Here is a 12,905-nt window from a genome sequence, read left to right as displayed (position 1 = left end):
AATTTTGTTTTTTACAATAAGTAGTTCACATTTCAATTAAGCAACAACTTAGGGCATGTTCATATTTACTAAACTGAGCTGAACTGAACTGATTGGAGCTGAACTGAACTGAACTGAACTGAACTGAACTGAACTGAATTGATCTGAAATAAATATTTTATGTGAGAGGGAAATTAAGAGCTGAACTGAACTGAACTGATTGGAACTGAACTGAACTGAACTGAACTGATTGGAGCTGAACTGAACTGAACTGAACTGAAATTAAGTAAATATGAACAGGCCCTTAGTTTTGTTTTTGTTTTTGTTTTTGTTTTTTTTTTTTTTTAATTTTTATTTTGTAACAAACTTATTGTAAAATGTAAATTATCTGAAGATAATTATATTTGAAATAGTATCATGAGACAAGGCAGATGTGATCATTTCAAGAAAATTAATTAATTAATTAATTCAATATATTTTTTTTTATCTATCCAGTACTACTCTAACAATATTATATATCCGAAAGCATATTAAACGCAACAACTTGACTTAATTAATGTGAACTACTCTGAGAATTGACATATAAGACATAGTAACCATTCCAGCAACTAGCTGTGTTATTTGAATGTTCATAATAAGATGACAATGCTTGTTGTTTTGGCTGTATTTTTGTGCTTTGCTGCAGTTTCTGATGGAGTTCAGACTACTGGTGGCGTCAGTCAGAATGACGCGTCTGCAGGTAAGAAGCAGCCTTACAGGACGGCCTACCACTTTCAGCCTCAAAAGAATTGGATGAATGGTGAGCCTTATTCAATCTGAACTTCATTTTAAGTTATTCTTAAATGTTGTTTTGAATGATTATGCTATTTTGTCTGCTGTCAATTTGATACTTAGCTTATTACTGTTTTTCCTATGTCCTTATATGTATGTAATTGATGGCGGGATTGTTGAATCGCGGCTAATGATCTCACAGATCCTAATGGTATGTCATGTTCTCTTTTAGTTACAAATGCTTCACAAAGTGGTGAGACTGAGCTTGAGTTGTTCTCTGCATTTAAAAGAACACGTGTAATTCGTGTAAAATTTGCCTATGACAGGACCATTATACTATAAGGGTGTTTATCATCTGTTCTATCAGTATAATCCTTACTCCGCAATATGGGGGAACATGACATGGGGTCATTCAATATCACATGATCTAGTCAACTGGATTCATCTTGAACATGCCCTTAATCCAACCGAGCCTTATGAATTGGGCGGCTGCTACTCCGGATCAATCACCATACTCCCAGGAGGAAGACCTGTCATTTTCTATACTGGTGCAGACACTCAGAATTTCCAGTCACAGGATTTGGCATTCCCTAAGGACCCATCTGATCCCCATCTGAGCGAATGGGTGAAGTCATCTCATAATCCTGTAATAGCCGCGACAGATGGTGACACTGATCCTACCAATTTCAGAGATCCTACAACTGCTTGGCAGGCTGCTGATGGTACATGGCAAGTACTTATAGGCGGAAAGATAGATGGCCGAGGAATGGCATTTTTGTACCAGAGTAGAGATTTTGTTAATTGGACTAGAAGTGAGAAGCCTCTTCACTCATCAGCAAAAACTGGAATGTGGGAGTGTCCGGATTTCTATCCTGTGAGCATTAATAGTAAAGATGGAGCAGAAAACTATCTTATGAAGGAAAATACCAAATTTGTTCTTAAGGCTAGTTTTCTTGATCATGATCATTATGTACTAGGCTTTTATAAGGCCGAAACAAATGAATTCGAGGTAGACACAACTGACTTCATGGAAGGTAATACTGATTGGAGATATGATTACGGAAGTAAATATTATGCTTCCAAGACATTTTTCGATGGTGAGAAAAAACGACGAATATTGTGGGGGTGGATATTGGAGGCTGATGGCAGAGCAAATGATAAGAAAAAAGGGTGGTCAGGGCTCCAGGTAATATGCACTACTGACATTTATGAAGTTATAATCTTTCTTGGCAAATGTGGTTCTTTTTTTTTCACTTTAAATTTTTGCTTTGATGTTATTCTTCATCGTGAATGAACATTAGAAAGAAAGCTGTTATAACGGATGTGAAAAAGATTAAACGAAATCAACAAACACGAACACAATTTATTTTGCTGTCATATTTCTATCTTTAGCACATTTGAGGATGAGGTCATTCTTGATTTGCACTTTTGCAGTCTTTACCTCGAGTAGTATGGCTTAGTACTAGTGGAACGCAACTAATGCAGTGGCCAATCCAAGAGATTGAAAGTCTTCGTAAGGATAAAGTAGAAATCCAAGGCAAAGAACTCGAGAGTGGATCATTGGTTGAGGTTGTTGGCATCACAGCAGCACAGGTAGTCATATTGCAAACTACCACATCAAAATTTGTTATTTCTTAATAAAATTCTTTTTAACATTTTGTAAACTATTTCCTTTGCAATGGAAGGCTGATGTAGAAGTCTTATTCGAGCTGCCAAACTTCGAAGATATCGAGCAGATGGAACCTAGCTGGACTGATCCTCAGCTGCTCTGCGCTCAGCAAAATGCAGCAGAAGAAGGCAAATTAGGACCATTTGGCTTGCGAGTTTTGGCATCCAAAAACTTGACAGAAGAAACTGTAATTTTCTTCAGGGTGTTCAAAAGTCATAGTAGGCACACAGTTCTGATGTGTAACGATTTAAGCAGGTTGATTTCCACAATCAGACAACTCCAATTCCTTGCATAACCTTTTAAAATTCTCTGTTTTTTCATCATACAGTATATAATTGCACCTTTTACAGATCCTCCTTGAGTAAAGATGTTGATAAAACTAGCTTTGGAACATTCATTGACATCGATCCCCTTCAGGAGAACATCTCACTAAGAACTTTGGTAAGTAGTGTACTTAAATTCATGTTACTTTCGTATTATCAACTAAGTAACTCATATTTTGTATGTAATTCTGTTTTATAGATTGATCATTCAATTGTGGAAAGTTTTGGAGGGGAAGGAAAGGCGTGCATCACAGCAAGGGTCTACCCGACTATAGCCATTGAGAAGGAAGTAAGATTGTTTGTGTTCAACAAAGGAAGCCTTAGCATAAAAATCTCAAAGCTGAATGCTTGGAGCATGAAAGAGGCCAAGAGAGTTTCCTTCATGAAAAGACGAAAGCCCGGTGGCCTAGTCTAACATTAACAATCTACAATGTAGCTTAGGAAACACAAGTATTCAAGCTTGCAAATGATCATACAACTTAGTTTTGTGAAATTCTTATATGTTGTGAAACTCTTTCTTAATTAACTACTAGTTTTTTTCCGTTCTCATATTGATACCGAAATTGGGGTGCATGAATCTCTATATTGTAGGCTTCAACTTACATGTTTAAGGTCTAATTATATTCGATATTAAGTTGTATAAAAAAAATTGTTGATCAAATCTAATATATATATATAAAGGGGAGTTTTTTCCCGAGTTTTTAGAGAGCCACGTATGATTTAATTTTTTCAGCGCGTCATGTAGGATAATAAATTTTAGTGGTAACCAATTAAATACGAGATTATTAATTTATTTTATAATTAAATAATTTAAATGACACGTAAACAAAATTGGCGAATGAGATTTCCCAATTTAAATTAATTAACTATAAAATATTATCTTTTGATATTAGGAATTTTATCTAAATATATAACAAATTTTAGCACATAAATATATATATTGTTTGGGTCCAATTAAGCCTAATTGGGCCTGATCCATAAATGATTCAATTACAAGCCAAGGTCAAGGCCTAAGCCTCCAATCCTGCCAAGTCAAAGTCAAGTCAGCGGCCCAGTCAACATGGTTAGCCCATGTGACTCCAAGCCCATTTCTCCTCATTATGCTAAGGTATAAAAACCTTCAATTGCACCATTTATCATTCATACACATATAGCCCCAAGCAATTAATTCTCTTGCATAGCTATTTCTCTACACATTGTACTGACTTCGTCATCTGAGGGGCCTTTCTCGGCACAACCTCCAAGGCTAGTTTACGTGTGTTTGCTGTGCAGGAAACTCTAGGCCCAGCATCATTCGGACCGAGCCCAATCTTCACCACTTCTCAGGACCTTTGGCAAGGTCCCATTGTTTTACCCGAAACAATTTGACACCGTCTGAGGGAAGAGACTACTACTACCCATGAAAATCCACTTATTCATGGCTACCGTGTTCTATCACGAAAATAGGTCAAAATTTCTAGTAAGTTTAACCCAAAATCTGTTAAACAGTCATATCTTTCTTCAGTTAAAGCCATGCTAAAGGCTGAAGTGAGGAATGTGAGTAGTTTGGTCGAACTATTCACTTAGCCAAAGGTGGCAAAACTCATTTCCACTTTTAATTATTTACTAAACACAATTGCTTCATTTTCTCCATTATTGTTCTTTTTCAAACACATACTGTAATTGAACAAAGAAAATGGTGGAAAAAGGCAAATCAAAGTAGATCATTTAAGTGGAGCAAACTTTGTTCATTGTGCCTCGATATGCACGAAGAGACTTGGTGGTGCATTAATTAATCTATGGATTATTTATCAAAAGCCACGCACCAAGATAAATCCGGAATAAGTAAATACTCAAGCTGGAGATCTTATCCTCGCCAAGTTGTTGAGGTCTTCATCACAAGCTTCAAGGCTCACAACTCCACCACTAGAACGACTCATCGTTTCATCCGAGGCAACCCTTGCCGAGGCCAACGTGAGTCAAGGCTAGTGTTGTGAGGTGGGTCAAATCTCTTCACATTACATCTAAAGTAGCAGCCGAAGAAGCTCTGAGGTTGTCTACCATTATTGTTGAAGCTTAAAAAAGCTTAAACTATCACCATGCTAAAAAATCCGAAGCAAATAGCTCGGATAAGCAAAAGGAATCCGAAGCTCATCGAGCCGAGGCTATCCGAAGGAGTTTCAGCTCAAGCCGAAGGTTTTTTCAGCCGAAACCAAAGGTGATTCAGCTCACCGCTCCCAAATGCCGAGGCCCGAGCTAAGGCCGATAACCATTGCCAAGCCGAAGCTTATCTCCTATCTCCTGGCCGAGGTTAGCCATGGCCGAAGCCGAGCCCAGTTGAGGTTCACTCTCGCCAAAGCTTGAGCCCAGCCAAAGGTGTTGCCGAAGAAAGCTCATCAGAACTGAAAGTTCTTCATCCGAACCAAAATTGGTTCATCTGAACCAAATGTTCATCCGAAGTCAAATGTTGTTCAACCGAACCAAAATTTGTTCATCTAAACCGAAGGTTCATCCGAACCAAAATCTGGTTCATCTGAACTGAAATTGGTTCATCCGAGCCGAGGAAGCTCACCCGAGCCGAAGGATGCTTAACCTTGCCGAATGGTTCAGCCGATCCAAATCTCATCTGAGCCGAAGCTCATCCGAACTGAAGCCCCTCTGAGCCGAAGGTGGTTCATTCGAGCAGAGGTTCGTCCGAGCCGGAAATGGTTCATCCAAACCGAGGCTGATGAGGTTCATGTCTAGCCGAAGCAAATGATCCGAAGAAAATAACTTTGGTTCTTCTTCAAGCACAAAAAAAAAAAAAAAAAAAAAAAGTCCATCAATCGTCCTCACGGTGATGATGGTAGAAACATCAATCAATCTTTACGATGATGATGAAAAAAAAGGGTAGAGAAAAGTTGCAGTAGCCAGAGCTCTTCTCGAATCTTCGGCAAAAATTCATCACTTTAAATTGATGATGATGAAGCAATATCAGACTAAAGTCATTAATTTGGTGGGTCGGCCCACGTACCGTCACCAAACGATTAATGAATCCCATTATCTCAAAAGTCTGCAGATCAATGTGGCTTCATCAAAAAAGGGTTATATGGCCCAAAAATAAGTAAAAATCCATCTCAACCAACCAAGTCTAATTCCTTCGGGCTTCTTCGGGTTGTTTGGATTAATACTTAATCTCATAAAGGAATCACTCTACGTCGAAGTCTAAAAGCAAAGCCCTTCGGACAGATTGACCCTTGATTAGCTCTAACGATTAAGAGTTAGGCTTTTTAGCCACTAACTCCTCGGATCAAGAGTGATAAGCTCTTTCAGTCCTCGGATCAAGAGTGATAAGCTCTTTCAGTCCTCGGATCAAGAGTGTTGCCTCGGAATAAACTCTTTCAATCCTTGGATCAAGAGTGTTGCCTCGGAATAAACTCTTTCAATCCTCGGATTAAGAGTGTTGCCTCGGAATAAACTCTTTCAATCCTCGGATTAAGAGTGTTGCTTTGGATAAAACTCTTTCAATCCTCGGATCAAGAGTGCTGCCTCGGAATAAACTCTTTCAATCCTCGGATCAAGAGTGCTGCCTCGGAATAAACTCTTTCAATCCTCGGATCAAGAGTGCTGCCTCGGAATAAACTCTTTCAATCCTCGGATCAAGAGTGTTTCGGCAAAAAATGAGCTAACCGGGCCTTGGAGAGGTGCCTAAGGACCTCGAATTTGGGCCTTGAATGGACCTGCAAAATGAACCCCGAGCCCAGGGGTGGACCCCGGGGCGGAGCCTTCGACGCCCAAGTTAGTAGCTAAACAATGCATATTTTGAGAGGAATTTAGGGGAGAGAGTGGAGGAGTGTGGTTATCTTAGATGATAAGAGTGACCTCCTTTTACCTTATGCCCTTTGAGGGGTATTAATACGAGTATATGAGTGGGTTTTGTGAGCCATAGTAGTACATATGTGGGCCGTTGTAGGCCATATTGATGCATTTGACTTGTTTGGGGCCTTTTAGACCTTTTTATGCCCTTTGGGCTTATATGGGTAGAATTACCCAAGACTAGTTGCAAGAAATAAATAAAGATGAGCAAGTACCTGCATCAGCAGTAGTTGATTGTCTACTGCAGGGTCAGGGACCCTTCTGCTGGACTCCCCCATTCCAGCAGTAGCCTCGAGCGACCACTCCCTTGCCCGTTCCACTTCGGACATGCCAGCAAAGTCGCCGAAGAAGGCTGCAGCTTCTTCTCGGCGGCCCCAAATTGTTTTCCCGGACACTGTCCGGAACATTGATGAAGGGGGCGTGGAATCCCATGTATTTAGACCTGAAGGTATGAAATGAAGGAATGGAGGACGAAGGGAGTTCAGCGTTCTGCTCCCTCGTCTCTTCTGTAGCGTCCTCCAAGTTAATCATCTTAGCCTCTCCTTCAGGCTGGTCCAAAAAATCATCGACTTCTTGCTGAATTTCAACAGTGAAGCCCTCATCAATAGTGGTTTTGGCCGCTTTTTCAGTTGCAGCCACCTCTTCAGCTTCATCACCAGGGAGCTTAGCAACACTCTCCTGGTTCGGCACCTCCTCCTGGACCCCATCCTTTGGATCAAGAGTCCTCTGGTCCACCTCCATTTCTTGGATTTGGGGAGGTGGAGGTGTCTTCGGGGGAGACGGGATTGGTGGTGGTGGCTGAACTGGGGGTGGAGGACCCCTTGAACCTCTAGGAACCCTGCCCCTGTCTGGGACAGGTTCCCTTATAACTACGCCGGGCATCGGCCTCAGCTCGAAATCATCCGGGCCCACTACAGTTGGACCCGTTCTTCTCCTATTCCTTTGGACCCGAAGACTCAGAAAGATCTTCGGGGCGTACAGGAGCCTTTCCCTCTCTCTTTCTGCTTTCTTCCCCAGGCTGCAGAAGTGGGGGGCAAGAAGGGTTTGAGTGAAAAAAAAAGACAAAATTGACTTGCTAAATGCTGAAGAACTTACAGAGGTGCTCAGCTGAGCCTCGTCTGCTGCTACTTCCTCTTCGGCAGCTCGGGAGGTCCCTTCGCCTCCTTCTAAGGCTTCAATTGCCCTAGTAACTTCTTCAGCTGTCCGAGCGGCCTCCTCTTCTTCAGTTAGAAAACGTCTCAGAGGGTCCCGCTTAGCCCACCAAGGCTTTTGCTTCAGATAGTCTGCAGCAGCCTCAATCTGAAGGCCCGTCGAATGCAGGTGCAACGGACGATCCTTTGGATCAGTGATCGCCGGGGCTCGGTCTAGTATAACCCTTTCGGCGTTTACCCCCAGACGATTGTAGTCAATCCCTGAGTTGCTCTCGTTTATCTCTGAAAAGTAAAAAGAATAAATCAGTGCAATGAAATGGACGCCGAAAAGCACTGAAATAAGTGCAAAACAAAATAAAAGCAAAGAAATGCTAGTCCTCGGCCCCAACCGAAGGTGCTTACCGTCTCTAAACTTTCGGTTGAGGCCGACAGCCGCCAACATATTCTCTTGGAAAGCGTAATGGGAGTCAGGGAGCCAAGTCTCCGGTATGTGCTTCAGCCGGCCGATCCCTCCAGGATTTTCCTTCTTCTCGAAGATAAAAACTTGCTGATAACTGGGATGGGTAGCAGCATCGGGCTCTTCGGGACCCAGGTCCAGCATGTCTGGGTCGGGCTCAGATAGATAGCGCGGAGCGCAGAAGAAGTAAGGATGTTCGGAGTCTGCGAGTGCCCTAACCCAGACCCATTGACCTCTCCAGTCTTTATCCGAGGAATCGTTCGGCCACATGGTTAAATACTGTGGGTGATTCTCAATCCTCCACCAGCCAGAGCCGTGCTGACCATACCTGATCTGAGTGTTCGGCACGAGCTTGTGCAGCTTTTTAAAACAGTGCAGATTCGGCTCATGACCGAAGAACCGACACACCCAAAGATACGTCATCACCCTTCGGATGTTGACAGGCGTTAACTAGCACAGGGAGATCCTGTACTTTCTCAGCAGATCCCTGACAAAGGGATTTAAGGGGAATCGCAGCCCGTATTGAAGTTGCCTAGTGTACACCCCCACATATCCAGGAGGTGGACGATGAATCTTGGTTGTGGCCGTGGGCATTCGACACCAATACCCATCCGCCTCAGAATGCCGTAATGCAACTCAAGTTGTTCGGCGAAGTGGTAGGCCACTCATTGTACCCGAGGAGCAAGCTCCACGGCGCGGCGGCCAGAACTTCCTCCTGCCAGAGACACCAGCCTCTCCTGTTCCTTGGGGAGGCGGCGAAGACAAAGGGGTTGCCCGGATACCCCCTTCAGGGTCAGCCCCGACTCTTTCCCCATTCCAAGTGTCGACTCGGTCCCTCGGATCCAGAGCCTGACCAGGTCGTCGGGGTTGACGCTCTCTACCTCTAACCATTGTCGGATTTTCGAAGGAAAAGTCGAAAGAAGGAGAGTGCTTTCAAAATTCAAGGAAAATCAAAGAGAAATCAAAGAAAATTACCTTGATCTGAAGCGGAATTTGCCGGTCTACAAGTTCGGAGCAACGAATTTCGGTTTCAAGTTCTTAATCTCGGGAATTTAGCGAAGTTTTGAAGCGGAATCAGGGCCTACGAATTTCGGTTTCAAGTTCTTAATAAGCGAAATTTAGCGAAGTTTTGAAGCGGAATCAGGGGTTCTAAAATTTTATCTAAATATATAACAAATTTTATCACATAAATATATATATATTGTTTGGGTCTAATTAAGCCTAATTGGGCCTGATCCATAAATGATTCAATTACAAGCCAAGGTCAAGGCCCAAGCCTCCAATCCTGCCAAGTCAAAGTCAAGTCAGCGGCCCAGTTAACATGGTCAGCCCATATGACTCCAAGCCCATTTCTCCTAATTATGCTAAGGTATAAAAACCTTCAATTGCACCATTTATAATTCATACACATATAGCCTCAAACAATTAATTCTCCTGCATAGCTATTTCTCTACACATTGTACTAACTTCGGCATCGGAGGGGCCTTCCTCGGCACAACCCCCGAGGCCAGTTTACGTGTGTTTGCTGTGCAGGAAACCCTCGGCCCAGCATCATTCGGACCGAGCCCAATCTTCACTACTTCTCAGGACCTTCGGCAAGGTCCCATTGTTTTACCCGAAACATATATTAAAAAAATTATTTTAAAAAATTTAAACAAATCGTGCATCGCACGGGCTTCATCTAATATTGAAATAATTTATCGGCTTATTCTCGTATGCAAAAAAGGTACACTAAGATAAATGGTCATATGTTACAGTAGGATCTGCAACCCAAAGTCATTAATGATTCGAGTTTAAACTAAACCCGACCCAAACTAGAGAATGACCCAAACTTGATTAACCCGATGAAACCCACAAAAGGTTTAAAAGGTACTACTTGAAAAAAAAAATCATTTTTTTAATAAACTTGACAAGTTCGACATGAACGATTTCCCTCAAAATTGTTAAAAGATAAAATAATTTCCTATTTGCGTCGGTTTTAATACTAATTCCCACCATATTGTCCACGTAGGATTGGTGGTGGTTTTTTTTAATTAATTTTTATTTTTAAGTAAAGAACCGCTAACGATAATAGCGGTTCTATACAATGAAACCGCAATCACCGTTAGCTATTCTTTTAATTAAAATATATCACGCTTATAATCTTCTTTCCATTTCCTTAATCAGAAGAACCACTAACGGTGATAGCGGTTCTATACAATAAAACTGCTATCACCGTTAGCGGTTCTTCTAATTAAAATATATCACACTTGTAGTCTTCTTTCTACTTGATTAATTAGAAGAACCGCTAACGGTGATAGCGGTTCTATACAATAGAACCGCTATCACCGTTAGCGAATCTTCACAGAACTAGAATTAAAAATAAATAAATAAATAACGAAGTTACCACCAAACCTACATGAACAATATGGTGGGAATTAGTTTTAAAAGCAACACAAATAGGGAATTATTTTATCTTTAAGCAATTTTAAGGCCTCATTTACTTCACCTTATTTTTGCTGAACTGAAATTAATTTTACTGAAGTGAAATTATTTTTACTGATTCTCTATTATATTTCTTTCTTAGAGTCACTGATTTTTACAGAACTGAAATTAATTTACTGAATGGACTTATTTTTACTGAATATTATTTTTTAAGGTGAACTGAACAGCGCTTAAGGAAAATCATTCCACAAAACTTCAATCAAAGTTTAAATCCTATAAGTGGAGTCGGCTAACAAAACTTGTTTATTTTATTTTATTGCAAAAATTGCTGGGAATAATCTCACCTTTGGGGCGTCCGTGAAAAATAACCCCATCTTTGGGATTTTTTCAAATAATTCTACCTTTATACCCTATCCGCTCAAAATGGTCCCAACCGGTCATATAACCTGTTATAACAAGTTACATGCCACGTGTCGGCCTGTAATTGGTTAAAAAAATAAAAATAAAGTAAAATGAAATAAATTTTTAAAAAAGTTAAATTTTTTAAAGGAAAAATAAAAAATAAATAAAAAAATTGAAAAACTACCCAACAGCCCTACCAACCCTACCCCGCCGCCCTTGACTCCCCTGCCCCATGGCTCCGGCCATCCAAGCCCCTAACCCCAACGTCGGCGTCGGCGCATGACTCCCCTCCCCTAAACCATCACCTCGCCTCCTTCTCCCACGAAACCCAGGCAGCAATTCCGCCCGATTCCAGCCGCCCAAACCACCAACCCAGGCGACCTCCCTCAGCTCCCCCAGGAAACTCAGGGACCAATTAACCCACGAAACCCACCTCCCCTCCCCTAAACCACCAACCCACCTCCCTTTCCCGGCCGCGCCGACCTTCCCTTTCCCCCACTCCAACCGCGCCGTCGTCCCCCGACCTTGATTCACGCCGTTTCCTGGGGTTTGGTTTGGTGGGTTTCGATTTTAGAAGGGGGTATAATCCCACCTTTGGGGTTGGGCTGGCTGGGGTGGGATCCTGGTCGTTGGCGCAGTGGTTTCTGGGTGGCGGTGTGTTTTGGAGCTGGGTGGGATGGTGGTTTTGGGTCTAGGTTTGGGTGATGGGTGAGGATGGTGGTGGGTGAAACTTAGGTGGTAGTGGTTTTTTCTTAATTTGATTTTACTTTTTTTTTTTGTTAATTTTATATTTTTTTTAATTTTGGACAAATTAAATTGTGACACGTGTACATTAACCTTAATAAAAAAATTTACCTACTCAACCAGTTACAGGTCACTTGGGACCATTTGAGCGGATCATATAACTAATATATAAAGCTAAACTTTTAGCCGGGTCACGAGATTGCGACACTTGACGTTCCAACTTTTCGCCAAGTGTCGCGCCACGTTGGATAGATTTAAATAGACTTCATAAGATAAAAAAGTTAATTAAGAATTCTATTTGGATAGAATTTTAGGATAAAATTGTTAGCTTAGAGTTTTATTATCGATAAAATACCAATATGTACAAATTGAATTATAATTTTATTCAAAAAAATTATTAGATTATAATTCTTAAAAATTATCATATAAATTTATTTTTTATATCATAATATTTTTTTGGTGCGAAGAAAGTAGTTCAAAGCGTAAAACATTCATTTCTAATATACTAGTCGGTTAAAATTATATACTTCACAATCCCATAGAATTTTATTACTATTATGTAGACCTACCAATTAGGGTCGGGTCATGAGTCATTTCGGATCGAGTCACTTTAGGTTACGAGTCAAGAAATATTCAACTATTGCCCAAACTTTTGGGTTCGGGTCAACCCAACGGGCTTTAAACATTTATTTTATTTAATTTATTTTTTGCTAATTTTTTTTATTTTTTTTAATGTGTCGAATCGTACAAATGTTTCACTACACTCTAGGGTAAGCAGCTTTCCCTACACCCCCTTCTAACTACGTCATTTTATATAATTATATGTCATCTTCTGCATGTTTTTTATTTATTTATTTTGCTTTTTCCTTTTTTTTTTTTTTTTTTTTTTTTTTTTTTTTTTTTTTTTTTTTTTACTTTCCACAAAACCATATATACATTTTATAGGATTTAATTCTTAATTTTCTCTCTCCTATTTTTCATTGATTTCATTTTCTCTCTCCTCTTTTTTCTGATTGTTTTTCAATTTTCTCTCTCTTCTTCCATTGACATCTCAAGCTCAATTGCATTTGATGATTGTGAGTAATTCGTATTTTAAATGATAATCAATCAATCGATTTTGATAATGCTATGTTTTTCGATTGTAATTGCAT

The 12,905-nt window shown here is 40.6% G+C and overlaps 1 protein-coding gene across 1 annotated transcript; it reads left to right on the top strand.

Annotated features, from left to right (window-relative positions):
* The first annotated feature begins 618 nt into the window (after positions 1-618).
* LOC145591788 (beta-fructofuranosidase, cell wall isozyme-like) lies at positions 619-3,157 on the top strand. The gene is made up of 7 exons (XM_081648284.1): positions 619-778; positions 953-961; positions 1,077-1,936; positions 2,185-2,343; positions 2,436-2,674; positions 2,770-2,860; positions 2,942-3,157. The coding sequence occupies exons 1-7, from the start codon at positions 619-621 to the stop codon at positions 3,155-3,157; spliced, it is 1,734 nt and encodes a 577-aa protein (XP_081504410.1).
* The last annotated feature ends 9,748 nt before the right edge of the window (positions 3,158-12,905 follow it).

This window comes from Chenopodium album, chromosome 18, assembly GCF_948465745.1.
Source record: "Chenopodium album chromosome 18, dcCheAlbu1.1, whole genome shotgun sequence".
NCBI lineage: Eukaryota > Viridiplantae > Streptophyta > Magnoliopsida > Caryophyllales > Amaranthaceae > Chenopodium > Chenopodium album.
Note: the sequence above shows the minus strand (reverse complement) of the source record. Positions and strands in the feature narration are given on the sequence as shown.

What these genes read in the sequence shown, in the direction of transcription:
- LOC145591788 (XM_081648284.1), top strand. Translation starts at nt 619, where the DNA reads ATGACAATGCTTGTTGTTTTGGCTGTATTTTTGTGCTTTGCTGCAGTT. An exon ending in ATGTGTAACGATTTAAGCAG is followed by an intron (nt 2,675 to 2,769) that starts GTTGATTTCCAC and finishes CACCTTTTACAG; the next exon opens with ATCCTCCTTGAGTAAAGATG. An exon ending in ACATCTCACTAAGAACTTTG is followed by an intron (nt 2,861 to 2,941) that starts GTAAGTAGTGTA and finishes TCTGTTTTATAG; the next exon opens with ATTGATCATTCAATTGTGGA.